Source organism: Plectropomus leopardus, chromosome 12, assembly GCF_008729295.1.
Source record: "Plectropomus leopardus isolate mb chromosome 12, YSFRI_Pleo_2.0, whole genome shotgun sequence".
NCBI classification, from domain to species: domain Eukaryota; kingdom Metazoa; phylum Chordata; class Actinopteri; order Perciformes; family Serranidae; genus Plectropomus; species Plectropomus leopardus.
This window is the reverse complement of record NC_056474.1, coordinates 6,932,141-6,958,150: the sequence shown is the minus strand read 5'-3', so window position 1 is coordinate 6,958,150 and position 26,010 is coordinate 6,932,141. Positions and strand designations below refer to the sequence as shown.

General features: G+C 39.2%; 1 protein-coding gene across 4 annotated transcripts; it reads right to left on the bottom strand.

Moving 5' to 3' along the window:
* Positions 1-582: 582 nt before the first annotated feature.
* Positions 583-25,756, bottom strand: arhgef18a (rho/rac guanine nucleotide exchange factor (GEF) 18a). Of its 4 annotated transcripts, XM_042498273.1 has the most exons (24): positions 25,560-25,756; positions 20,286-20,482; positions 19,253-19,348; positions 18,745-18,801; positions 18,169-18,227; positions 17,416-17,547; positions 16,861-16,964; positions 15,747-15,887; positions 15,089-15,339; positions 12,447-12,572; positions 12,090-12,207; positions 11,257-11,508; positions 10,059-10,135; positions 9,585-9,766; positions 8,175-8,230; positions 7,714-7,893; positions 7,284-7,427; positions 6,221-6,336; positions 6,086-6,142; positions 5,937-5,984; positions 5,294-5,761; positions 4,368-4,677; positions 3,921-4,025; positions 583-2,330 (listed from the first exon to the last, which is right to left on the bottom strand). In XM_042498273.1, exons 6-24 carry the CDS (start codon positions 17,481-17,483, stop codon positions 2,179-2,181), a joined length of 2,955 nt encoding a protein of 984 aa, XP_042354207.1. In that variant the 5' UTR covers positions 17,484-17,547; positions 18,169-18,227; positions 18,745-18,801; positions 19,253-19,348; positions 20,286-20,482; positions 25,560-25,756; the 3' UTR covers positions 583-2,178. The 4 variants fall into 4 exon arrangements, with proteins under 4 accessions (XP_042354207.1, XP_042354208.1, XP_042354205.1 ...); XM_042498274.1 differs by lacking the exon at positions 19,253-19,348 and having other exon boundaries at positions 17,416-17,569; XM_042498271.1 differs by lacking the exon at positions 19,253-19,348.
* Positions 25,757-26,010: the final 254 nt, after the last annotated feature.

Here is a 26,010-nt window from a genome sequence, read left to right as displayed (position 1 = left end):
ACTGATAAAGAGCCTCTCTGTTGCTTCAGCTCAGTCACTCAGTGGAGAGCTGATCTCACTCTGGATCACTATCTGACCCACTAAATTGTTTTTGTTAGTGGACGGGTACAGCACCATGTACGTATGCCTACATTTAGTACCCTGGTGGACATCAAACCTCCGGACTTTTACAGTGTCCTACTTAGATTTTAAATCGTCAGGTTCGACCTGAATCTGATCTTTTAAAAGTCTCCGTATTTTGTAGTGAAGCTCAATCACACACGCTAATAACATTTCTAACGGACCAACACCTGTACCAACACCCCCAACTGTCTCAGGGTCTACCACTGCTCTCAGATGGTCAAAATTCTCTTGTAGTTCTCCAGATTTATGACCGACTTTCACAATTTTTCCCCTTTTCTTTATCACAACCTATTTATGGCACTGTGTAGCATCAAAAAGCCCTACAACTCTAAAAGTCTGGCTCCACCCAGACAACAATACAGACACACCTGCGGACCGAGAGAGAGATGAAGAGTATTAAAAGAGACATTTCAGTTCAGTTCAGATGTTCCGGAAAGAATTCTTGATTTTTAATTTTAAAGGAAAGGTGCATGCTTTTCATAAAAATAGACAGGTCAATTTTTCTGTTGTGCACGGGGGTCAGACTGTATGATGAAATGAATTAATGAAATGTGATGAATATTAGTCTATGCCAGAGATTCATGTGAGGTAACATCCAAGTGACAATCTCCAAAGCTGAAAAATGAAGCAAACGCAGAAGTGCCAAGAGCAAAAATCGCAGTTCTTCTATTGGCCACTTGAGGCTGGCTCCAAAATAAAGTAAATCCCCATAGACCCCCATGTTAAAATACCCAACTTTACTGCAGACAAACATGTTTCCAGCCTGGTGCAAAAATGATTTTGGTCTCTATGGCTAATGTTTACATTCCTGACAACTGTGCAGGGGTTGAATTGTATAACTTATTCGTTAATATTTCATTAAGGCCCATAGTCATGCATATTTAAGGGCGAGGACGCTTTGAGTCACAGGCTGTCGGTGAAGCGTAGCTACAGTCTCTGAGGTCCAGCCCTCGCTCCTCCACAGCTCCACCCTCTCACCCAAATATGTTCGCTTTTAGCTACAAGAAAAAAAAAAGATGACGATGGCCAGATGCCAAACTCGAGGATTCAATGGGAGTTCACAAACCAACGGCTGACATCGCTCCATTACTTATACAGTCTACAATATACCCAAATATCACCTCTAGATTTGAGTCAGCTCAAGTTACAAATCTTGTTTTTTTTTTTTCGGTTTTCTGCAGTCAAATGAAGTCAATTGACAAAAAAACAAACAAACTCAAAACTGTCAAGTCAACCCTCTTTTTTTTAATTTAATGACCCATCAGTGGGGATCTGGAAGATTTAACCAACAGCTGTCAGTCATCAACATAAAGAGTTAAATGTTAAATTATGCTAGAACATTATTTAACAACAATGTCAGAAATAAGTCTCTCACATTTTCATTAATGCCTCCAGCAGTCACCTGAAAAAACCCTGCTGATACCGAGTCATGATAGTATTTACAGACAATAACTTCACAGCCAAAATGTAGCTTCTTCTGCATACTCTATTAAATTATGATGTGATTATCAGACAAACTGGACCACACGATAAATATCACAGCCTTCTTGATTCGCTCTGAAGTAAAATGTTTGGCAAATCTACAGCTTCCTCTCACCACATTTATCATTCATTAAATTAAAAAGAGTCAAGACGTGAGTGCTGAACGGTTAAAGACAACCTGCTGTCGCTTAAAATAGAAATGATAAAAAAGAACTTCTCAAGAAAGTCTTTGGCAATAAAAGGTTTCCCAGTATCTTTAAAATATAATCTTTCCAAATGTGCAAATGGGCCCTTTTTTCCATTTTTAAACTGAAAAATGTACACCTATTTTTTTCCATGTTCAGCTCATCTGAATGCTAACATTCGCTTAAATACCATAAAATGCTATAAGAGTGACGGTCCGCTTCATAATGGATACACGTGGATGTCATGAAGTCATGTCCAATGTCTTTTAACAGCTCCAACAGTTTCTCCGTGTGTAAAAGTCCTTTTAAAAGGTCCATCGGTCTCTCCGTGTGTAAAAGTCTTTATGGTGGACAAGGCATCATCCAAACTCCAGTCTGTATTTTATGATTAAAGGAATATTACCTTCTCTTTGCCCTTTTCCAGAACCTCTTTGGGGAAAGGAGGCGGCGGTGGCGGCGCCTCGTTGCTGCTCCTCTTGTTTGTGCTGAAGGACTGAGACGTTTTCACATTGTGGACAGATTCTGGAGGGTTGAAGGCTCCTGAAGAGACAGTGAAATAAGGAAATACATAAACAATGACCGCAGGCATGATCATCTCATCCAAGCACAAGTTATGGGACAGAAGTTTATGAACCAAAATGTGGGAGAATTATTTTAAATTGTTTAACTGACAGATTTGTTCAGCAAAGGCAGTAATAGATACTGATATTGCTCAACACCACAGCATAATGTCTCAGTTTTAAATCGTAAAAAAAAAGAAATCCATAATAATATTTCTCTTCAAAGACACTTTGAGAAGCAGCCAGAAATAAGTGTCACGACCCAAATGTCCTGCGCTGCCTGCAGTTTTAAAAAACAGCTTTGTATCTTTTTTGATCATTATGAAACCAGGTTACACAAACAAACTTCCTAACTCATGTTTGACAGGTTTCAGATTCTCCACAAGGCGGAGCTGCTCCGTCACTAACCAGATCTACACATGCCGACCTGCACCTCATACGAGCAGCTGACAGCAGGGTCCCGGCCATGGATGTATCGTAGGTCAGCAGAGTGTGCACTCTTTTTGGCTGCACTCAGCCTGATTCAATATGTGGACAAACTTAAATTGATGGCACTGATAAACAATTCAGAGTTTGCATACAGAAACTATTCGTTCATGTGTTTTAATTATAGACTTTTTAATAATTGCAGAATTGTTACTCTCACCCATCTTTAATTTTTGTACAAGAATATTACGACTCTAGGCCGAGTACAGACGCCTCATTGAGACAAATCAATCATCCCCATGTTCTCTGCTAATTCGCCTGCTACTAAACCTTTCATCAACTGCAGACCAGATTTTAATGCGTACATGTTGTAACCCAACGATATGATGATGTGACTTCACTTTTTAGCCTCCTCCGCCACATACAGGAAAGAAGACGAATAGCAGCTTCGACATGTCACATTGCTCTATTTTATCACCTCCTAACTGCGATTATTAATCAAAAGGGATCATAACTGCGTCACTGGCCCCTCTGAACATCTAACAATAATCAAGCTTTTTCAGACACTTGACCATCAGATAAGCTGTATATAAAAATAGTCACCTCCACAGAATCAATTATTCTACCATTAAGCAACAGGTTTTGAGAATATGGGGTACCAGGTGGCTCAGTGGATAGAGCAGGTGCCCCATGTGTGAAGGCAGTGTCCTCGCAGCTGTGGGTTCGATTACGGCTTGTGCGCCTTTCATGCTACCTGTCTAATAAAGGCCAAAATTGTAGAAAAAAAAATTAGCTAAAAACAACCCCAAAAATATATTTTTTAGGAATAGAAATTAATTCAATACCATCTAAGCTTAAGGTTCAAATACTAAACACTAAAATAGACTGTGGTAAACCTAAACTGCTTTTATCGTTTAGTTTTTGTTCTTCTGGCATCTGTACTCGCTCTGGAAGAACAGTTTGAAGTTTTTTTTAAATGTATTTTATTTTATTTTTTACACCATGTATCCTCCTTGTTTCTCAGACTGGGGGTGAGTGTTGCAGACTAGAAGTTTTTGAGACTATCAATTCAAATCTCATGTGAAAAAGGTGAATGGAAACAAGTGACAGAGTGAGAAGTCTTTTCTGTTTTGATCGACGGTACCTGACTGGTGGATTCTTTGAGGACTGCTGTTCCTTTTGGCTCTCAGACTGCCTCCTTCTTTCCCCGTCACTCGGATGGGCAGCACCTGGCTCACGTCTATACCAGCTACATGAGGAAAGACAGGTCCGGGGTCAGTGCTGTAACCATGCAAGTTGACATACTAACCCAATCTTAAAGGCATTTGAATCTGATTGAGCTATTAACCAGCTGTGGTGCAAACCACTGAGCCCACTGCTGATGAACAATGTAATCAGCTGCAGCTGAATGTTTCAAACCAACATTTAATAAAATGTGGCAGTTCTGTTCATGGATCTTAAAATGTTTCTCTGTTTATAATGTCTGTTGTATTCTAAAAACACTCTTTATAGCACCAGTTTTAAATCATTTTCATAAAAATAAATTTGCCAAAGTCAAGTCAGAGATGATGTTAAAGTCCTGTCTCCTGACCTGCGCTGTGCGTTCTCTGGTGAGACCCCTTCGTCTTGAAGCCCTTCTCCTTCCCCTTGGACAGAGCGGCCAGCTTGGTGGGGATCTGCTGCTGCACGGCGGCAGGTTTGTGCTCCTGGTTGGTGGTGCTGATCAGGTGGACCGGCAGCTCGGGTTTGACCGGCATGGGGCTGATGCTCTCCCTGCGCGGTGGAACCTTTGGAGGAATTTCGTTGGAGTTTGTGGGCAAAATGTGAGGCTTTGTTGTTAAAGTCCCACCTCCGTTCACGGTGCTTCCCCTGAAAGACGGGTGACTGGAGAGATTCCAGAACTGGGGAGAAAAAGGACACGTGTGACTCAAACCGTATTAATTCAAGGAGCTAAATCCTCTTCCTAAATTTCAACAAGCTTCATTAGGTAATGTTCACAGGTAGAAGTGAATCAGGAAGACTCTTTACGCTCTCATTTCATTCAGAGATCATCCTCCTCATCCATCAGCCATCCCTCTCTTCACCTCCACCACCACACCAGTCTAGACTCCATCTGAGGTAATATTCCTAAACCAACCATGGCAACTCTACGCCCGAAATATGCACATCACCATGGAGACCAATCACCAACGAACTTTTCACAATTCATTAGATAATAAATTATTGTTCACACTAAAAATAAATATATCCTGACTGAACAGGCACTTGTGCTTCTTTAGAAAGATGTATATTCTGACACATTTTGTATTTATTCTTAAAATATTTAATGAAATGTATATGTTTCTAAATGCACTGTAAATCAGTGCCACTGTTGAAGTTACTTATCAAGTGTCAACGTTAAATTAGGGGCGATGACGCTCTGATTATGTTGCGCCCTGATATTTTACACCTCTATTATGAAAATGCAAAGTATATCTTTAACAAAACATTCAATCAAATTCTCGTCCTCTTCCTCACTTGTGAAGGATCATCATAGTTGGAGTGTCCTGGCATGAGCTTCTTTATTTTCTCTAGACGCTTCATCTCCTGACTTAGTCGCTCTTTGTCCTTGTACACTGATTTTGTGGACTCCCTCAGGTTCTCCAGGTCCTGCTGATAGTCTTCCTTCGACTTTTCCAGCTCAGCCTTCTCTTCTTTGAGCTTCTCCTCCCACTTTCGGCAGTCCTCCTCCCTCTGCTGCAGCTGAGCCTCCAGCGCCTCAATCTGCATCCTCTGCCGCTCCTTCTCTTTCTCCCAGCGCTGCTGCTCCTCTCGATGCTGCGCCTGCAGCTTGTGCAAGTTGGCCAGCTCCTCCTTCTGCTTCTCTAAGTTGCGCTGCTTCTCCTGCTCGAGCAGCAGGCTACTGTAATGACGAGCGGGCTGCTTGCTCTTCATCTGAAAAGCGTGCTGCAGCTCAATCTGGCTGTCCTGCTGGGCGATGATCGCCTACACGTTGTGGAAATGAATACAAAAGAACAATTTATTACTGTTGTAGAAAACTATTGGCATTTCGCTTACAAAGCATCAGTTTGGCTTCACAACCATAGCCAAAAGCAAAAAAATTCAATAACACTTTTGCAAGAAGTTAATACAATATACTTAAGAGCAATTTAGGTCTTACCTCTAAGCTGTACAGCCGCTGTCCGAGCAGTATCACCCTGTCGTACACCTACAGAGAAAAATAATGCACACAGATTTGCAGTGACGGAGACATATTCCTGCAGAAAAGAATACAAATGAAAAAGAAAGAATGAGTTTTAGAAGGTTTACCTCCGCCTCAGGTACGTTAATGGAGGATAAATAGCCGTCTGGTGTGTCCTCATCAGTCTTGAAGCAAAACAGCACAAACAATGTAAATCCTTCATGTTTTATTAGAGTTTAGACTCTTAAATCAATCTCACTCACCGACTGCTCGAGGCTCTCTGAGCTGTGACTTTTCCGGAGCTGAGGGTCACTGGTGTTGTGACTGATGTACACCGGGATGGCATCGCTGCCGCCTGGCCTCTCAGCTGCATCTCCATCTGAGAGAATGAAATCCAAAGTCAACACACTTCACGTATTCAATATGAGTCAAGATCTCTCAGTCAAGAAACAGACCTTTTTTGAGTGAGATTGGTTACACACAATAACAAACAGAGCAGATGAGTGAAAAAGATTACATTTCTCTGTAGGGTGCTTTCAGTGATGCTGTCAGACACGTACAGTAACAATCTGAGCCTGATGGTAACAAAAACAGGCACTTGCTTGAAACAAAGCACAGGTATCAGGCACTTAAATTCAGTTATTTTCAAGAACTTGTCCAGATCATTTAAGACTGATTTTTGGACAAAACTTTAAAAAAAAAATTATGTGGGCATAGCAAATAAGTAGTTTATATGTGATAGGTTTTGTGTAGAAATATGATTACTACTGTGAGTTTGTTTAATCTACATTTTGCCAACAGGTAACTGCAAGTATAAAGTAAAAAGACATAATTATTTGTATAAGTCTAAGTGTCTAAGTCTAAGTCTTGTAACATCTTGATTGTGGACTTTCACACTGAAGAGCTTGACTCGTTTTGATGGAGAGAAATTTAAAAGAAGGATAAATAAAAATTCCATGAAATGTTTCTGGCAATTAATATTGTACAGATTCAAATTTAAGACTGTTTAATGAATTTTACAGCCTAATATTTATGGAGTTAAATTTAAGACACTTCAAGTCCTTTTATGGATGGACATAAAAAATTGACGGTGTACAATTAAAAAAAAAATGTTTTCTTCATTTGTCACTTAAACACAAAAATACGGGAAAATGAGGTTCAGTTTGAAAAATACTGAAGTTTTCCTTTAGACAATAAAACACAAACCTTTGTCAACCTGTCGTTAAATATACTAGCCATGTTTTACTTTCAATCTTCACTGTCAGCACACTAACATTAACATGCACGAGGTAATGTCACAAACATGTCGGCTTTATGGCAGCTTACTTTTTATGGCGCTTGCTCCAGGGTAACTGTCAGCCACTCCAAAGGTCTCAGCCCTCATGAGCAGCCCCCCCTGCGTCTGTTTCTCATCCATAAGAAGGTTTGGGTCTTTTATTCTTGAGGAGAGCAGGTTCTGCAGGGTTTCCACTGCAGACAAAAGAAAAAAACAACTCCTTAATCTCCTCCTTAAAAGACATCAGCGCTCTCTGAGTCATGACTTTAAACAGGGCAGAGTAGATTTCATCTTTACTTTTGTAAAGGTCTCCAGAATTTAAATATGGAGTCTGTTGACAAAGCTGTGACAATGTTTTCATACTGTTGCTAACAAGCACATACTGATACTGAACAATCGCCTCATTATTCCAATCATTATAAACAAGACTGAGTCACAGAACTGAGGCTCTTGTAAACAAGTTGTCGGCTCGGCTCTTACCCTCATTGATGGCTCCTCTGAGCAGCGTCCCCCCCAGCTGGAGGTCAGAGGCGTCTCCTCGGAGCAGCAGCCCTTTGTGGGGGGTTTCCTGCTCCGTCACAGTCTCATAAAGAGCAGCAAAGATCTGCTGCTTCTCTGTCAGACTTTGCTTTATCTGGTCATCCCTCATCTTTAGCATATCTAAAGAGCCAGAGAGTTCATTAACAGTTTCATAGAACCTCTAAGGGCTTTAAGTTTGGCTCCGTATGAAACGGTTTTGCATTGATTTTTGGGAACACCCTGTCCTACAGGCACATAAGTGAGCTGTTTCTTAAGCATGTGTGAGTAGAAAATGTGTGCACCACCTGGACATTTCTGCAGTAGATAAAAATAATCAGTTGAATGAGTCTCAGAGTCAAAAAATGTCTTCCCATAAATAAATTTAAAAAGTGTGTGTAGGAGAGTACGACCGTCTGTCTTACCTTGAAAGTGTTGCAGTCTGGCAGTCAGTTCGCGGTACAGTGCCTCTTCTGGGTAGCTGAATCGAAAAGACATCTTCATCAGTATCGTTTTTTTTATACTTAAATTTTTTACCAGTTCATTTCTTCTTTTGAATAAATGTATTTTTTCCATTTGAGAATGGTCGACTTGTTGTGCTTTTAAGTTTTGTTTGCTGTGACCAGCAGCTCTGTAGCTTGCTTTGATGGTTGGTTGTTCGGTTGCTCCACAAAAATTTCCCTGCCCTTTGGCAACAGTTTCTGCCCTTCCCTAAGAGAATGATATTTGGCATTGAGGTCAAGCGTCTGTGTTCATGCCGGCGTGGGGATGAAGTAACTTACTGCAAAAGGGCGCATCGCCTTTAAATGTATTAACAGACTTGCCCAATATTTTGTAGAAACATTGTTCATCAGTAAAAAGACAGCTGATTAATTGTTCTTCATGCCAGTTAGCAAAAAGGGTGCAACCTGTGCATGCATGCACGTGCGTGGTACCAGCTATTGTAAATTTGTGCTTGTCATCTCATGATGTACTGTTCTGTTTGTTGTTCATTATAACATCTGTTGCACGTCTGTCTGTCCTGGAAGAGGGATCCCTCCTCAGTCATCTTCCTGAGGTTTCTTCTGCTTTTTCCCCCTCTATAAAAGTTTTTTTGGGGGGAGAGTTTTTCCTTAGTCACTGTGAGGGTCCAAGGACAGAGGGATGTCGTATGCTGTAAAGCGCTCTGAGGCAAACTGTGATTTGTGCTAATGTTTTTTATGAATAAAACTGAATTAAACTGAACTGAATTGGTTGTGTGAATGTGGTTTATGTCAGAATGGAAACATTGTTTGGCTGGTTCTTCATTCAGCTTGTTTAATGCTGGCACGAATCTCAACAAATGTAGCACGGAAAAGATTTCCATGACATTCGGTCTGTGTATTCAAAACCCGCACAGTTCTCATGTCTCTCTGAAAATGTATCTATTTAAAAAAAAAGCCAGATATTTATTAAAAAAAAAAAAAAATTGTAGAAGAAACTTGAAATGCCTTGACATTTTTTAAGCACATTTATGTTCCAAAGAGAAGGAATTATTTTCATTTAGGAATCTCAATGAGATTATAATTTGCAGGAACTTGAAGCCAAATTGTCAACTTTGCACACAAGATAATATAACTGGCTGAGTAACATGAAATTTACTACTGATAAGGCTACAAGAATTTCACTGATTATCTCTAACACAGAACTAAATTATGGCGCACTTATTTCAGTCACATCTCAGTCTTATCATCAGGTTTTTGTGATATTAACATAAACAGCTGCAACTATTCAATGACACTTTTGTAATAAAAAAAGTTGTGCTGCACTTCCCAATAAAACCGGTTCATCTCTCTTCCCGGATGTCCTCATCTTACCAGTTCACAGCTTCCCGTATCAGTGCCGTCCATGTGATGCATTCCTCTTTGGAGCGTGTGTGGATCTCGTACATCTCCGGCATGCTGGTGGTGCATGCACAGATAAGGTACATGGCTTTGTCCTCATGAGCCACTTCTCTCACTATCAGCCTTTGAAGGGAGATCACTGGTGGTTTGTTATCCTGCATGAGCCACGATAACACAGCAGGTGTTACTCTTATTCAAATAATTATCACAATCGCTCCTTGATTATGACATCATATTGTGCAAGATATCAAATCAATGTTATTATTATTATTGAAAAATCAATATCACAAATTTCCCTTAAAGTGCTTTGACATATGTGAAAATAAGCCTGTGTGTTTGACTTATTATTGCCTCTGTCCATGTGGAAAAAGTTGAAAAAAAGAAAAGGTATAAAAGAACTGAGTTGAGTTGAGCTGTCTATCATTATCTATCTTGGGCAGAACTCACCACAGCAGCAAATACAAGCTTCTGATCTTTCTCTTGTAAGAGGAGGAGCACGTCTGACAGCAGCACAGCGTGGATGTCTGCAGGGAGACAAATGTTTCAGCATCACAGCAACAGAGGAGCTAAATGTTGTGACTCAAGCTGCCATAGAAGATGGACTTGTTGTGTGACTGTCAATAATCGAGACCTCAGTAATCACTTAAAGATATGCTGCTGTACTGGTTCTCTGAATATTTCGTCTTTCATAAAAGCAAACTGCCCCGAAGTTGAACCTCATATTAAAACACAAAGTAAACGAGTATCAACAAATGTTGGTGCTATAATACTGCAGTAATCCAGTATATTGATACATCATCCCTTAAAGCTTCCTCGAAATTTGACCAGTGCACACACATACACCCCATTAGGGAAAAGCGAAAGCGTAGCTGGAGGTGTATGAAAGGTTTTGTGTCATGTACAAAAAGGATGACAAATTAAGGTGTTTCCATACAGGGAGTACACACAGGACATGATACAGAGTTTCACACACATTGATTACTTGCGGCTGCCCACCATGATTAAGATATCTGCCACCATGTATCGGTTTTACAGTTTTGGAGATGGGTCGTTCATTAGGAGCACTATTGGAATATACATACTTCGTCAGATTATTCATTGCACTGCACTCTTGGAGTGCAGAGCAAACTCTGGGCACAATCGTAGCAGCAGAACGCCAGGCCCAGTAAAGATTAACCTAAATTAATGCAATGGTCTGAACTTAATGTGCTGAGACTAAAAGTTCTGCAGCAGCTGCTCCTCACATCCATCGCTCTAACTGGCTCTCTGATCGGACTGTCAGACCAATTATCCACCCAGTGACTCAAACTCCTCGATCTGCTGCACTGTCTTCATAATAATGACATAATAATAGTAATACTGTGATACAATCAGTGATAAAGAGACATTTTTTTCCTCGTCATGGTTAATACGCAAACACTGAAATAAGTTGTAATTTAGTTATGATTTCTTTTTTAAAGATTTTTGGGGGGGCTCTTTTTTTGATAGGACAGATAGCATGAAAGGGGGAGAGACAGGGGATGACATGCTGCAAGAATCGAACCCACGGCCCCTACAGCAAGGACATAACCTTTGTAAATGGGGTGCCCACTCTAGTCATCATTTCTAATGCACAGGGAAATAAAACAGCCACAATGTCACAAACCTTTTTGTCTGCCGGAGGTCTTCCAAGTGACGGTGCCTTCGTGCAGCAGCGTCTTGTTTCCCTGGAGCAGATCCTCCCTGCGGAGAACCCGGCCGTCCTTCAGCCGGCCCTGAGATTTTGGCTCCAGACGCAGACCAATCTCTCTCAGACGAGCCACTTTCTCGTATTCACTGACCTGAGCGTTCACCTGGGAGATGGTGTCTCTGATCAGCGTCAAACCCTGAACCAGTGACTTGTGCTCGTCTGTGTCAGCTGAAAGGAGCATGAAATATATTAATCCACCGGTCTCAGTTTATAAAAAACATCTTATACATGCAATCATTCTAGTCAGCATTTGTGTTACCAAAGACGGTGGCCTGTTGGACTTCAGTGATTTCACTTTGTCAAAGGCTGATCACAGAATATAAGAACTACTAGTCAACACCCGGGAATATGTGCACTGCAGCTACATGCAGACTTCAGGAGACCTTGTTCAGACCACATGCTAAGAAATCTGCTTTGTAAGAGCATAGGTTTTTAACCACTGTGAAAGAATGGAAAAATAATGCTTTATTTCTGTCATTAAAGCTGCAATTCCACCTTCGACCACAGTGTGGGTTGCAAAGGCAGGGTGGCGCTGTCCGTATTTACGTAGTATTTTTATACAAAACAGGTACAGGCAGTGGCTGAATGAGACAAAGGGCTTCATCAGTCTCTACCTATGGCAACTGTCAATGCCCATGTGCATTTTCAGATTAATTGGGCAAAAATGGATGCAGGCAGAAAGACAGTCTTTTTTTTTCTTTATTTTATTGTGGGATAACAAGTAGGTGAGATGCAGTTAAGACTTTTACCTTCAGTGTTCTGAATGATTCGCTCCACCAGGACGGGATATTTCGTGATGCGCTGAGTCACCAACAGAAAACACTCAGGGATCCCTAACCTTCGCACCAGGGGCAGCTGACCTATTTTCTGTATAAAAAAATGAGAGGTTTTGTGTTTGAAGATTTGCAGAATTCTTCTCAGGTTAAGAATTAGACTGTTTTCTTTTTGTAGCGGCTCTCAGATACTGATGCTTAAGACTAATTCAATTAAAGTTTTTGTTTTGCCTACTATAATGCTTTTATACTGTGACAACACAAAACCACAAGCCCTCTTGAAGAAAACCACGTCCATGTGCATACATTGACCACTGAGTGAAGGTTGCTCACCCTCATAAGAGCCTGCAGTTTCTTGTTGTTCTGCAGCTGCTCTTTGTAGAAGCTGATGGCTTCAGTCTGATGACTGCAGAAAACACTGTAACACTCCATCATCCCTTCTCCCAGTGCACCTGAAAACTAACACAAAAAGAGAAAGGTATTAAAATTTATAATTTTCCAAAAGGCATACAATTTAGTAGTAACAATGCTGGTTTGAATTTATTGTCAACATATGATATCACCATTGTCTTTAGTTTAGGAGAGGGAATAATGGACTTTATTTTAACTTTAACACCCACTGCTGTTAGAATATTTGTTTCACTGGTTAATTAATGTTTGTATGTATTACATACATACATTATCAATGTATGTATGTATGTCATATTTTTGTGAAATTTGCTCTTCTTTTCACATGTACTGCTACAATGGGGCATGATAATACTTCAGAACAGAAGTCTCTGGTGTATCCTTACTTCTATCACAGAAGTAAAAATGCTTCTCTGGGAATGTGATGCCACTGATGCAGCATATTTTCTGGTCTCATGGTGCAAACACACCCGTCTGTTGTCCCTGACTGGTGCGTTTCAGACATACCAGCCATTCCTATGGACACCTGTACACTTAGTCGGCACATGCAGAGCGAGTGACAATGACGCAGACAGGTAGATAGATGTACTGTATAAAGTGTGAGGTGAAGCTATGCAAGAGAAACAGGAGTGCACTATAAACAATATCTTAATCTTAGATAAAGTGGTTTTAGGTGTCGTCGATGTAAAACATATACGGGATCATGACCCGACAGTTAAGATTTTAGAATTTCTTTTGGACACTACATGAGCATAGTACCACTTTGGTACAGAACTAGACAAGACGATGGACCCCATATCTGTGAAAAGGACTGGTATGATATCCAGTGTGGTAAAAGACAGGCATCTTGTTGAACTGGAACCACCAATATTCAATTTGTTTAAAGTTGGTCATATTACTGAAAACACAGGAACCTTTTATGGACCTCTGACCCTGACCTAGCTAGACTTAATATGTTTCATTTCTGTTTGGAATGAAGACATATGTTTTGTGACCATAGCTGATCCACGGATGTATTTTTATTGTATTCATTTTCAATAAAAAAGACAATTGAAAAACATTTTTTTTAATTGACTATATTGACAATGTGCTGCATGTTGGGCTGTGAGCAATGCCAGCTAAGTAGGTGCATCTAATTTTCAAAATATAGGTAGGCCATCCAAATATTGAAATGTACTGAACAAAATGTGCGTTGTTGTTTAAGCTAAGCAGCAGTATTCTACGTCAGACTATTTGCTGTAGATGTCTGTGTAATAATGTAAATATAGAATCAAGGAGCTGTAAATATACACTGAGCAAACTGTGGAACTGGATGTGTCGGTGAAGCCATATGGAGTTTCTTCCCCTGAGCATCAGCCACTTTTTTTTAGTTGTTCCCAATTAGAGGACAGCATACACCTTCACCTGTTGGCTCAGAGAAAAAAACTTTTCACCAGGTATCTTTTTTTAAAGAGACAAAGACTTTTTTCTGTTCCCACTCAGAGAGCTTGTAGCTGAAAATCTTTTAAAGTTTCCATATCATGAGTGTTTTATATAAACTTGGGGGAGTAAAATAAAAGCTGTGAAAATATTAAGTCCCTTACTACTATAATTCCACTACCCCCAAAAAAACTAGACAGCCTTCTAACTTTACAAAGCAGTAAGAATTTAATGCTGTTTCTATGTAGTAAGTGGAATACCAATAATTGTCAAAGTTTTAAATTTGCATAGTCATGCTCATTTTTCCAGCCATTCTTTGTAAGAAAAAAATGCTTTGGAAACTCAGCCTAAATGATTTAGAAACGGACAGCAACCTCTGAGGCTGAGCAACAAAGCCAATGCAGAAATGCCAAAAAGTTGCACTACTGGCCACTTGAGGCTGGCTCCAAAACAGAGTAAATCCCCAAAGACCCCCCCTCATGTTAAAAGTCCCAACTTTACCGCAGAAACATGTTTACAGCCTGTTTCAGAAAACGGTTTTGGTCTCTAATGCTAATTTCAAAATTCATGGCAACTGTAAGGGAAGTGAATTCTTATATAACTCACTCATTTACATTTTATTAATGCCCAAAGTTACACATATTTAAGGGCAGGGCTGCTTGAGTGACAGGTGCCACCCTCTTGTTTAAATATGGTCAGTTCTGGCCCCAAAAAAACAAAGACGGTGACAGCTGAAATGCCAAAATGGTTAACTATCTCTGGGTAAAATTCCCCTCAAAGCAAACTGTCCCTTTTAATTAGAGAGCGGCTCTCTTCAGCAGCACATTATGAAGATATATATAAAATGTCAGGGAAAGAGGATGGAGGTGTGGGGGCCTTGCTTGGCTGTCACTGAAAGGCTGACTAAATAAATGGCATCAACTCCGCATTTTTTTATTTAACATTTCTTAGATACAATGATAGATGTTTAAGAAAACACTTGGCTACTTTTATTTTATTATTAATACTTTTTTTTAATGTAGTGTGTTCTTCTAAGATTTGCTTTTTTCTGGAAAACAAGCTGGGTTTCCTTTGCTTGAGTTTGTGCTAGTGGAAAAAAAAAGTGAAATGTGTTATAATATGGATACTATGTGATGCTGTAAAATTACCTGAGCGATGAGAATATCCCCCAGTTGTTTGATCTGGTAGTTGTTTGGACTTCCCTCCTCCTGACTTTGGCTCTGGCGCACTTTGAGGAGGTTAAGGAAGTGCTGATGGAGGGTGAGCAGGCTTTCCACCCCGAGGAACAGTCGCTCCAGCTTGGCCTCCTCTATCAGCATCGACTGCCTCAGCTCGTGCATGTAGACACGGAGAAGGATTTTTATGGTGCGAACATGGTGCATCTCCGTCTGGATCAACTCTAAGAAATTGACAAAGAGGGACTCTTTATTAGCATATTCAGTGTCTAAAACATACAGAACATTTGAGTAGAGTACGATGACAAAAATTATGAATAATAAAAAACAAAGTTGTGAAGGTACATAAAAGCAGTCCAACCAGGTCACAAGTGTACTTCAAAGTAAACATAATTGCCGGTGTCATTATAGTTATTATCAGAGAAGAAGTGTTTGAGTTAAAGATAGCATCAATCAACATCATAATTACAGGCACTGTCATCTTAATAAGGGCCATTATTATGTCTTCTTCAACGGGAGATCGACATGAGAAAGTTCTGTTTGTATATACACACACTTTAAAAAGATGATACATGATTACTAGAGATATTTTTGGGATTATTTACAGACAGATTTAGCTGTTTAAGCGTACCATAGATGACGTCCTGTCTCTTAACAGCCTCTTTGTTCAGGGCCTTCAGGTAGTTCTGGTCCACAGCCACGCTCCACGACTCCGCCTCCAGGTTCTGGTGGTCGGACTCGAGCTCGCCTCGCAGCAGAGCATAATGAGGATCTGGATGAGACGCAGAAAGTCACGCAAGGACATGGATCACCTAAACAAGACTTGTGCTTTGTGGTCATGTGAGTCTGTATCTCAGTGATTCATTCTTGGTCACACACAAGTTTTTTTTAATCATTTTTAAATGGCTGCACTTCTGTGGGAAAAATGTTTTTTACATGGCGCCAGTTTATAGTCATGTCATACTGTTTTATTACAAAAATAGAGTAGGGATTAAGTCAACAAAAAGAAAACTTTAGTGGATATCTATCAAAAATGCCACTGCAGCACTACAAATAATGCATTACTCTTTCTCTCTATCAATTATTGACAAAATATGATAAAATAAATAAAACTTATTATGTATCACTATATAAATAATAAATAAAACTGATCATGTACATCACTGAAGAACGATTTTTATACTATTTACATGGAATGTATTGTTGTCTTTTATATTTTTTAGGGTGTCTTTTATGTATTTTATACGGAAATTGATGGCAAATTTTCACATTTGTGGACAATAAAGTTTTCATAATTCATAATTACCTCTATTGTTACAGAATTTTATTTATCTTTAATAACTTCAACAAATTACATTTTTATCATTTATCAAAACTTCAGCATGTGTTCCCCCATTTGTATGCAAAGTGCTATACAAATAAAGTCTGATTGAAAACTTAAAACTGTAGTTATAAACTTAACAGAGGAAGCACAACTTATGTTCTGAAATAAGCGATGAAGTTTGGCTGCCTCTGTGTGCACTCTCAACTGCACAGCAGCTCTGCTCTGTTCTCTGCTATGTTTACATTTTAAAGAATATAGTTAATATTTTCTTCATAATGATGTACTATTTCACCCATTTACAGCTTTGGCACGTTGTCGACAAGCGTGTGTAGGTGCATCTTACTATTTGAATAGTGCGCCCTTTAAAACGAAGGACGTAGAGGGAGCTTTCATCAGTTTCTCATCCTGCTGACTCACTGACCTTCTAGGTTGATGGGCTCAGTACTGGAAGCCAGGGACAGAGAGTCCTCAGAGGAGTGCCTCAAACGCAGCGCATCGATCTCATCCATCTGCACCGAACCTGATCTAGATGGTATGTGATGAGATACAGCTCAACAGGTAAAAGTGATGTCAGCACAGAAACACAAACACACAAAAAAACTATACACATTATCACACATTGTAATTGGTGAGTGCTGTTGCTTTTTTCAGTGTTGGAGCTTCCATCAGACTTGAACGGCTGATTTTATCTATCGGATACTGAGTGTAACACAATTTAAAGGTCAAAAGGAAAAATGCCAGTAAAACAACAAAAAACATAACATAACTCAGAATCAGGTTTTGTAGCACACATCTCTGTTGACAATGAACCCGGAAAAACATGCAACTGTTTGCTTTCCAGTCAAGAGTCAGTGGCTGACATACAATCTGTGTCATGTTGAGATAAATAAGGACACTGTGGGTTGATCTGTGAATGTGGCCTGAGACACAAAAGGTGCATGATGGAGATGAGTTCTTTAAATAAATCTTCACCAACCTGGAACTTGTGTTGCTGTAAGAGGAGGAACCGGGCTGAGTGCTGTGTTTCTTAGGGGTGACTGTCATGCCTGGACTGAGAGAGCAGGCAGGGAGGCCATGGAAAGCCGGGGGAGAAAAACTCTCCCCAGAGCTGACAGAGAAATGGAGACAGACTGTGGGTAACCGAGAGAGAAACACAAATACTGGGTGATTCAGGAGGATTTATTGTCACATGCAGCAGACACTACAGTGAAATTGAGTCGTCCCAACCCACCAACTGGGCTGATAGATCTGAATCTAAATAAAAAGCACCAATACAAAGGTGTGGGCTTAATTTTAAACTTGGGAGGGGCGGGGTGTGTGTCTACGGACCACTTTGCATCTTATCTGCATCAATTAGGGTGAAAACGTCTTTAATTTCATCAAAATAAAAGTCTGAGATCAGGCTATAGGGCTTCTAATTACTCCCTTCTTTGCACTGCATTTGCATTTTTACACAGAAACAACTCCACCCCTCTATGCCATGATAGTACCTTTAATACAGAACAGTTAGGCAGCATAATGGCGCATCTTTACCACCTTAAACAGGCAGTGTAGATCGGGTTATAGACTCGCAAGGTCAAACCAATACCAGTTGTTGAGACCACATCACTGTAAAACAAGACCACTAAAAGTCAAAACAAAAATTATTTCCCAGGACCAAAATAAAAGCAAGAAGGATTTCAAGGATGAAGTGCTTGTCACTCAACAGGAAATGCATATGAAAACATACCTTTATTTTTGTTTTTGAAGCTCTTTGCTGACTCACAGGCCTTCAAACAGACAGGCTACCTGCAAAAGAAAAAGTACTGTGAACGCAGACTGCAGGTCATGCTGCTGAATCCAAACAACAGGCTGCTGCTAAACTAATCTTGCCTGTGGAGAGGAAACTGGTTTAGCAAACTGAGACAGAACAGCTCAAGTCAGATCAGCTCTAAAGCAAAGAGACATGCAAAAAAAAAAGAAAACAATTGTGCCCGAGAGCACACAGCTGTGCTACATGTGATTTATTATAGTGACAGAGGAACAGTAGCTTTTCGCACATACATGGATCAATGTTTCCAAGTCTATTTTAAAGATACATTGCATATGTATGTCAATAAGCTCTCATATACTCAGCATTTTCCTTTGGACTCTGTGATGCACATTTCTGTAGAGAAAGGTGCGAAAATGTTTATTTACTTCATGATAAACCTCTGACTGACACATCCTTTCAGAGCCCGCTTTGAAATTAAAATCTGCTTCATTTATATCCTTGAATGACTTTAAATGCCAATCATCACTATGTCTGGGACCCAGAATGACTCACCTTGTTTATATATACTTCTGCTTAATGTTTTCCGTGTTCTGCTGTCTTCTTATGACACTGGAAAAAACATAAAGGGGAGAAAATCCAGTTAAACCAGTGGGTTAAAACGAGAGAGGAAACTGCAGAAGAACAATCATTAAACGCGCTTTGGTGCAACTCTGACAGAATGCAGTGTGTGTCCTGGTTTAAGTGCAGTGGTCCTGGCTGTGTCTATGTGTGTCTGTGTGTGTGTGTGAGCACATGCTAACAGCCCTCTGAGGGCCAATTTGCCTGATCCATCATTGTGTACAAAAGGCCTCCACTGGACTCAAAGGCAGCAGTAGCAAAGCTTGTCACAAATCCAACAAGAGATTAACAGCCCAATAATGTCAGTGGTAACATAAATCATACTGAACAAATGAGCTTGAAAATGCATTAAATACAGCCACAATTGGTTAGAAACATTAATTTTTTCCAGGTACGGTAAAAACTGTATTGTATTGAAGATGTTGTTTGAAGTCAGACACACCTAGAACATACACATTACTGTTTGACTAAAGGAGTTGTGACACAGGAGCTCTGCTGCTAGCCTCTGGCTCGCCTGTGTGACACACGACAACACGTCCTGCAGAACAAGAGTGGAAACCACAATATCAGTGTTTGCAGCATACTGCTTAGAAAGGCTCACATTCATGAGGTTTTTAAATGCTGCTAGAGGTGGGCATCATTTTTGAAATGATCCCTTTATTTTTGATTGAACTTATCTATTTTAATAACAGCTCTGAGAAAAAGACAGTAAGTACTAGTAAATGAAAAACATGTAGGTGACAACAGACAGTTTTCCAGTATAGATTTGTGCAGAACTTAAGCGATATTTTCGAAATGTTGATGAAACACAATTGCGACATGACTGCGTTTCCATTGAGTTATGTTATGCCGCTTCTCCTCTCGGGAAAAAAATCCAAGAAGCATGGCGATGGATGTTCAAAACATCAGCACCATTTGCAACCACCACTCTAGCTGTCATTATTTCCATATGTCATATTTTTTATGCAAACGATATTTGTAAGGCAAGCTCCTTATCTGTGAGAGTGAGAACCTATGAGGGATTTGTTGGAGGTGATAGTCCACAATTTCACAGAGGAACTGTGGATTAACAACTGCTGGATGATCCACACAACTTTTGAAGACTTACATAATGCAATAACTCCTCTATTAGTGACCTATAAAAGTGAAAAAAAATTTCCCATTGAAGTTTTGCAAAATATGGCTTTTTCAAATCGCCCGAAATACCTCATGACAGTTTTTTACAATAAATGTTTTTTTTTTTTTCGACTACTACTTACTTTCCATAACTCTTTTCTTTTTCTGTTTTCTAAGACAGAAATAGCAGCAACTAGCCCATGCTTTGGACTTAACTGATGATAAAGTATTTTCTATTTTCATAGGCTACATGACTGCACCATATGTTGCATTCAAGAACATCCTCAGTATACAAACAAACAAACAAACTTTACAGCACTACCTCCTTAGGCACTTTTTCCCAGGCACTATCACCTTACTTTCTTTAAAGACGTGTTGCTAAGTCCCATGGTATGTTATTAGCCATATTGTGGTTGTATGGTTCAGCCCCTTGTTGTGAGCGACAGCCACACCTCAAATGATTCACCCACGCTGAGCAGAAAGGGACCAGAGCAGCATGATATACAGGTCATTCCCTGCAAGAGACAAAACAAGACCAGCAAGTCTGCCAAGTATCCTGCAGAGGACAGAGAGACAGGGCGAAAATAATGCTTAGCGCTGTGTTTGTGGAAAGCAGTTTCACTTAAAGATACATGGGCCCTAATCACTCCAACAACAACCACAACAAGACTGTTAAAACAAGTGAGAGTTGCTGATGTTCTCTCGTCACAAGACAAGGGAAACCAGGCCATCGACGGTTAACAGCCGTGAAACTATACCCATTAGCCTGAGGAGGCTGTAAAAGCTGACGGATACAAAGAAACCAGTGATCCGTGTTGCTTGCTCTTAATCAACCCTGGAGGCTGCATTTGTTTTGTTTCATGTCATTACAGAAGGATAATTTTTCAAAAAACTGAAACACCAGCTGACTGTGAAATCCTTACTCAAAGCAACAGGTTTTGGTTGCACTTTCTGTGTTCCCAGCCTTGACACACAGTTTACTCATTAACTTCTAGAAACTGTCTGTTTTTTTAATGATCTTTAGTGTGCTGTAAACACATGCCAATGTGTCTATGTCAGTATGAGCAGATGAATCCTACCCTTACGAATGACACATGTGTGTATGCAATGCAACGTGAGCTCTGCGTAACCTACAGCACTTCCCAACTGTAAACAAATGAGACTGAGCTGAAACTGTTGTCTCTTTGACCCTCAGGGCCCCCTTAAATAATATCAACACTCGTATCGCTTTGTGCACAAAATGTACTTCCCAAAATCAAGCTTTGAAAAACGTTACGCATTCATATTATTTTCTACTTTAATTGAAATCATTTCATAACCAACATCAGTCCTTATCATAAATATCAAATTTTCATTAATGTTCAGAATTTTGACCCATTAAATGCCAGGTTTTTGCCGTAATGCCGTAATTTATCACAGCCTATGACATGTCAGTGATTTGCAGCAAAATTGATTGTGACAGTATACCCAGTGGAAATAGCATGTATTTTCTCCATATGCCATATATGGTAAAAAAAAATAATAAAAAATGATGTGGATGTGGTCAGATGGACAATAAAAATGACAAATTCCAAGGCAACAGCCCAGAATGACACCCAGGAATAATACAGTGCATGCACTTATGTTTTGAATGTTTGATATTTTTGGCTGTGTTCCTGCATATGTCATACATTTGGGCAAATTCTGTGTTTTTATTTATTCTTAGAATTTCTAGCTCAGCTCCTACAATAAGTCTAAAATACACTGTAATCAAAATTGTTTCATTCATACTGCAAAATCACTGAAAACCGCTCAAACTACAAAAAAAAAAATCTACTTTGCATGTAGTGCATTGAAAATATATTTTTTTTCTATGTAAAAACATAGCAGCATCATAAAAAAACTGGCATTTAAAGGGTTAAAATTCTGAAAATTAATGAATATTTGATATTCATGATTAGGACAGATGTTGGTTAAAATTAGTGTGTAATATCAAAGTGGGCCCTAACAGTTAATATACGTTATAATACATTTGTCTAAGCAACCCATATTGAGTTATTTGCTTAGCAGAGAGGCCTACAGTGTGTTTTTTTAGTTACATATTTCATATATTTTATTTTTAAAAAGTTTGGAATACTTTCACATTTTCCCTTTATATTATTTAGAGATACTGCCATGCTCTTGAAAAAAACAAACAAATGACGCCCTCACATTAAGATTATTTTTTTAGTTTGAACTTTAGTGACATGTCAGAAAACTGTCGCAATCATGTAATGCCAACTGAATTAATTCTTGTGAGACATTTATTTCCTCAACTGCCAGCTGCTAAATACAGTCACTTAACAGGCGTACTGTGATAATGAGGTGACACTGAAACCAGTAGGACCAGTGTTTGATTTGTTTTGTGTCAATCCTAATTAATTCTAGCGGTGATGCAGATTTATCAGGCTTTATTTTAATGTGTTTAGAATATGGCAAACACCATCATTTGTTGCACAGTATGCATGTTTTATTCCTTTAAATAAAATACATTCTGCGTTATTGATCACACTCCCAACTAACATCTTCATTCCCTTTAATACTAAAACTTCAACCGTCATTTTAAATCATGTCACTTTAACTGTTCATACTCAATTTACACATCTGCTTTCAGTGATTACACTTCAGCTGACACTTCCAAGTGGCATTTTCTCTCCATTTATACATTTAAGTTTATGGGTGAAAATGTACAAACTTAAATGTTTGAACAATTCTTTTTAATGTTTTTAGTTTAGTGTTAGCCGAGACCTCTGCCAGCCAAGGCCAATGGTCCGTTCATGAGGACTTTGGATGGTTGTTCTTCCAATTTCAGTATGTTCATGATCATTAAATGTTGAAATGTGGAAGGAACATGGGCACTACAAAGATGTGTTTTACAGAGTGCTCAATGTTAGCAGGCTGACGTGGAAGTTAGCATCATCCTGGTTCCCTCTTCGATAAACAAACATTTATAATACTTTGAAGTTTTGTTCAGCAATATGAGCTTCACAAATGATAACCTCCTTTTCTGATTTCTGAAGGCTAAATGCAATAGCCAGAGGTAAAAAGCTAACGTTATAAACAAACTTTACTATGACTGCATAACTTAACATCCCAAACACAACGAGGCTCTAAAGCCACATTCGACATGATGTTCTGTGGTCTTATTTATGCTTTATACACAAATAACAGCTTCAACGTTTGCAAATGGGGTATTTTCCGACAAATTTTCTGTCTTTTTTTCTTTTTCAAGTCTTTATTAAGCAAGGGCCATGCATAAAAAACATTAATCTCAAAATGGGAAAAGATGACTATACTTTTCACTAAAAACAAACAATGTCACACACTAATAATATTACATTACAACAGACAATACAAACAGATACAAACATATATCAACATATCAAATCGTCCTACAACAAACCTTGAAAGTCTCCTCAGCTTGTGTTTACCACAGACCTTATTTAAGACATCGAGAAAAAACATCAACATTTGCATATACTCAGTGACTTCAAGACGAGGGAACTGGATGTGCTGATATGCTAACTTGTGTCCGGGTTTAAGGACTCGTTCCTGGGGCAATCTATTTAATTGCTTAGAGCGTTTAAACAACACGCTATTGAAATAACTGTCAAACATATGCTACCACAAAAGACTGTCAGAAAAACTGACTCCATATTTTGCAAAAAAAAGTATCAAAACTCGAGAGGTTTCATAGTCTACATTTACGCACATCAACTCGAAGGAAACGATACTGACAGAAGAATAAATCCACCCAACACTATTTATCATAACACGTTTAGGATTTCACTCCTTTTAGTACCATAACCTAAACTTATATGTCAACTTATTTCAGCACTGATATTTTACCGCTGTCTTCTCGGTTTCTTTTTAATATCATTTCACGTATGAAATGAGGCTCTATTTCAGTGACACTCAACTTATGGCCTGCAGGCCAAATCTGGCCCCCAATAGGATGACACATGTCCTTAAAATCTGAGAAAGGTCCTGAAATTCTAGAAATGTCCTAAAATCCCAGAAACATCCTAAGTACTAAAAATGTCCCAAAAATCCTAGAAACATTTTGAAGTCTTAGAAATGTCCCAAAAAAGTAAAAATGTCCTAAAATCCTAAAAATGTACTTAAATCCTAGAAACATCCAAAAACCCTAGAAAATTCTAAAAATGTCAAAATCCTGGTAACGTCCCAATGTCCCTCAGACATAAAGTCCTAGAAATGTCCTTAAATCCCAGAAACATTTTGAAGTCTTGGAAATGTCCAAAAATCCTAAAATGTCCTGAAATCCTAGAAATGTACTTAAATCCAAGAAACATCCTAAAACCCTAGAAAATTCTAAAAATGTCTCAATATCCTGGAAAGGTCCGAAAGTCCTTCCGAGAAATGTCCTAAAATTCTAGAAATGTCCTAAAATCCTAGAGATGTCCTAAATCCAATAAACATCCTAAGGTCCTTGAAATGTCCTTAAAAATAATAGAAACATCCTAAAATTCCAATGATGTCCTAAAATCCTAGAAATGTCTGAAAATCCCAGAAACGATCTAAAGTACAAGAAATGTTCTAAAATCCTAGAAATATCCTTAAATCCTAAATGTAATGTAATCGTATTTAAACAGTGACAGTGCACAGTAAAAAATAAACCTTAGATAAAACAAGGGGAGAAGCTTTGTATCAGGTTCTAGCAAAGCTGCTATTTTCCGCCTGTAGTCTCTGGGCAAATTGGTGGAATAAATAAATAAATACATACATGACAGAATTTGAGTAAATACAAAAATACAAAAACATCCGTAAAAATGTCATAAAATCCTAGAAACATGTATAAGGCTGCTGTGTGGGCGCGAGTGGCCCCTGGCCTCCTGTCATTTTGTGGCCCCTAAGCAAATCCCTGCTCTATTTCAAATTAAAACACATGTTGCTTGCTTCAACTGCATCCAGTTGCTTTATAAATCACTTCAAGTGAACCAGGAGGACATATAATGGTATCCTAAAACACGCAGTTAAATCACATCATAATCTCTCACGTGTAACATGCAGTTAATTATTAAAAATAGTAGTTTTGAGGACATTATCATCGGGGTTTGTGTGTTATCCGGGGGAATGTGAGGAATGCCGAGGTGACAGTCAGCACCTGACCTGGATTCAAAACACTGAATATAATGTCTAACTATAGCAGCAGAAGCAGCTGTTTTTTGTTGTTTTTTAGTTTCACGGATAAAAACAAACAGCTGTGGAGTGGCTGCAGGTGATTTACACACCTGCCTGACGTTACATGTACCCCAACGGCTGCTAACAGCTGGCAAATGGAGATATAAAGTTAATTTCCGATAATACAGGTGATACTAACCACACTGACAAAAACTACATCGGTTGTTTTTAGTCAAAAACAACAAGTTTCAGTAAAAAAGGACTACATTTTCAAAGTTACGTCGAGTTAAAAACAGTCTTTGTAAACAAATGCCTTCATTATCGCGAAAACGTTAGTTAGCACGTCAAGCTAACGCTAAACCCATAATGTCAACGCTGTGTATGCTACCATTTTTAACCAGCGGCCGTTTGGTAAATTGTTGTCGCTGGTGTTAAATGAACAGGGCGGACAAACAAGTTGATAAACTTCTTACCTGGAGCTGAAGTAAAGCAGCAGCAGTCCGCACCGAAACCACAACTTTCTGTTTAACTTCCAGACAAAAGGCAGGTGAGAGTACCTGAGAAACTTCCAGTGAAAGGCAGAGACAGAGAGGATGGCTCCGGAGGAACAAGTGCACGGCTCAGGAGTAATGGAGCCGAGCAGGAGGAGGAGGAGGAGGAGGAGGAGGGTGTTGAAGAAGAAATCCCAGCCTCCTTCCGTCTCTAAGCATTGTGGGAACCGTTTCAGCGCTACACATTCCGCGTGTCCACTTTGTCCACCCACTGACAGTATGGAGCCAGATCAGGCTCAGGAGTATTGATCGTTTACCAAAAGTAGTGTAAGTGAAAAAATAAAAAGTGAAGTGGAAAAATAAGATTTGAACCTGTAAAAAAAAAAAAAAAAAAGGTACCTGAAAGTCTTGAATTTCGAAATTATAAACTTTG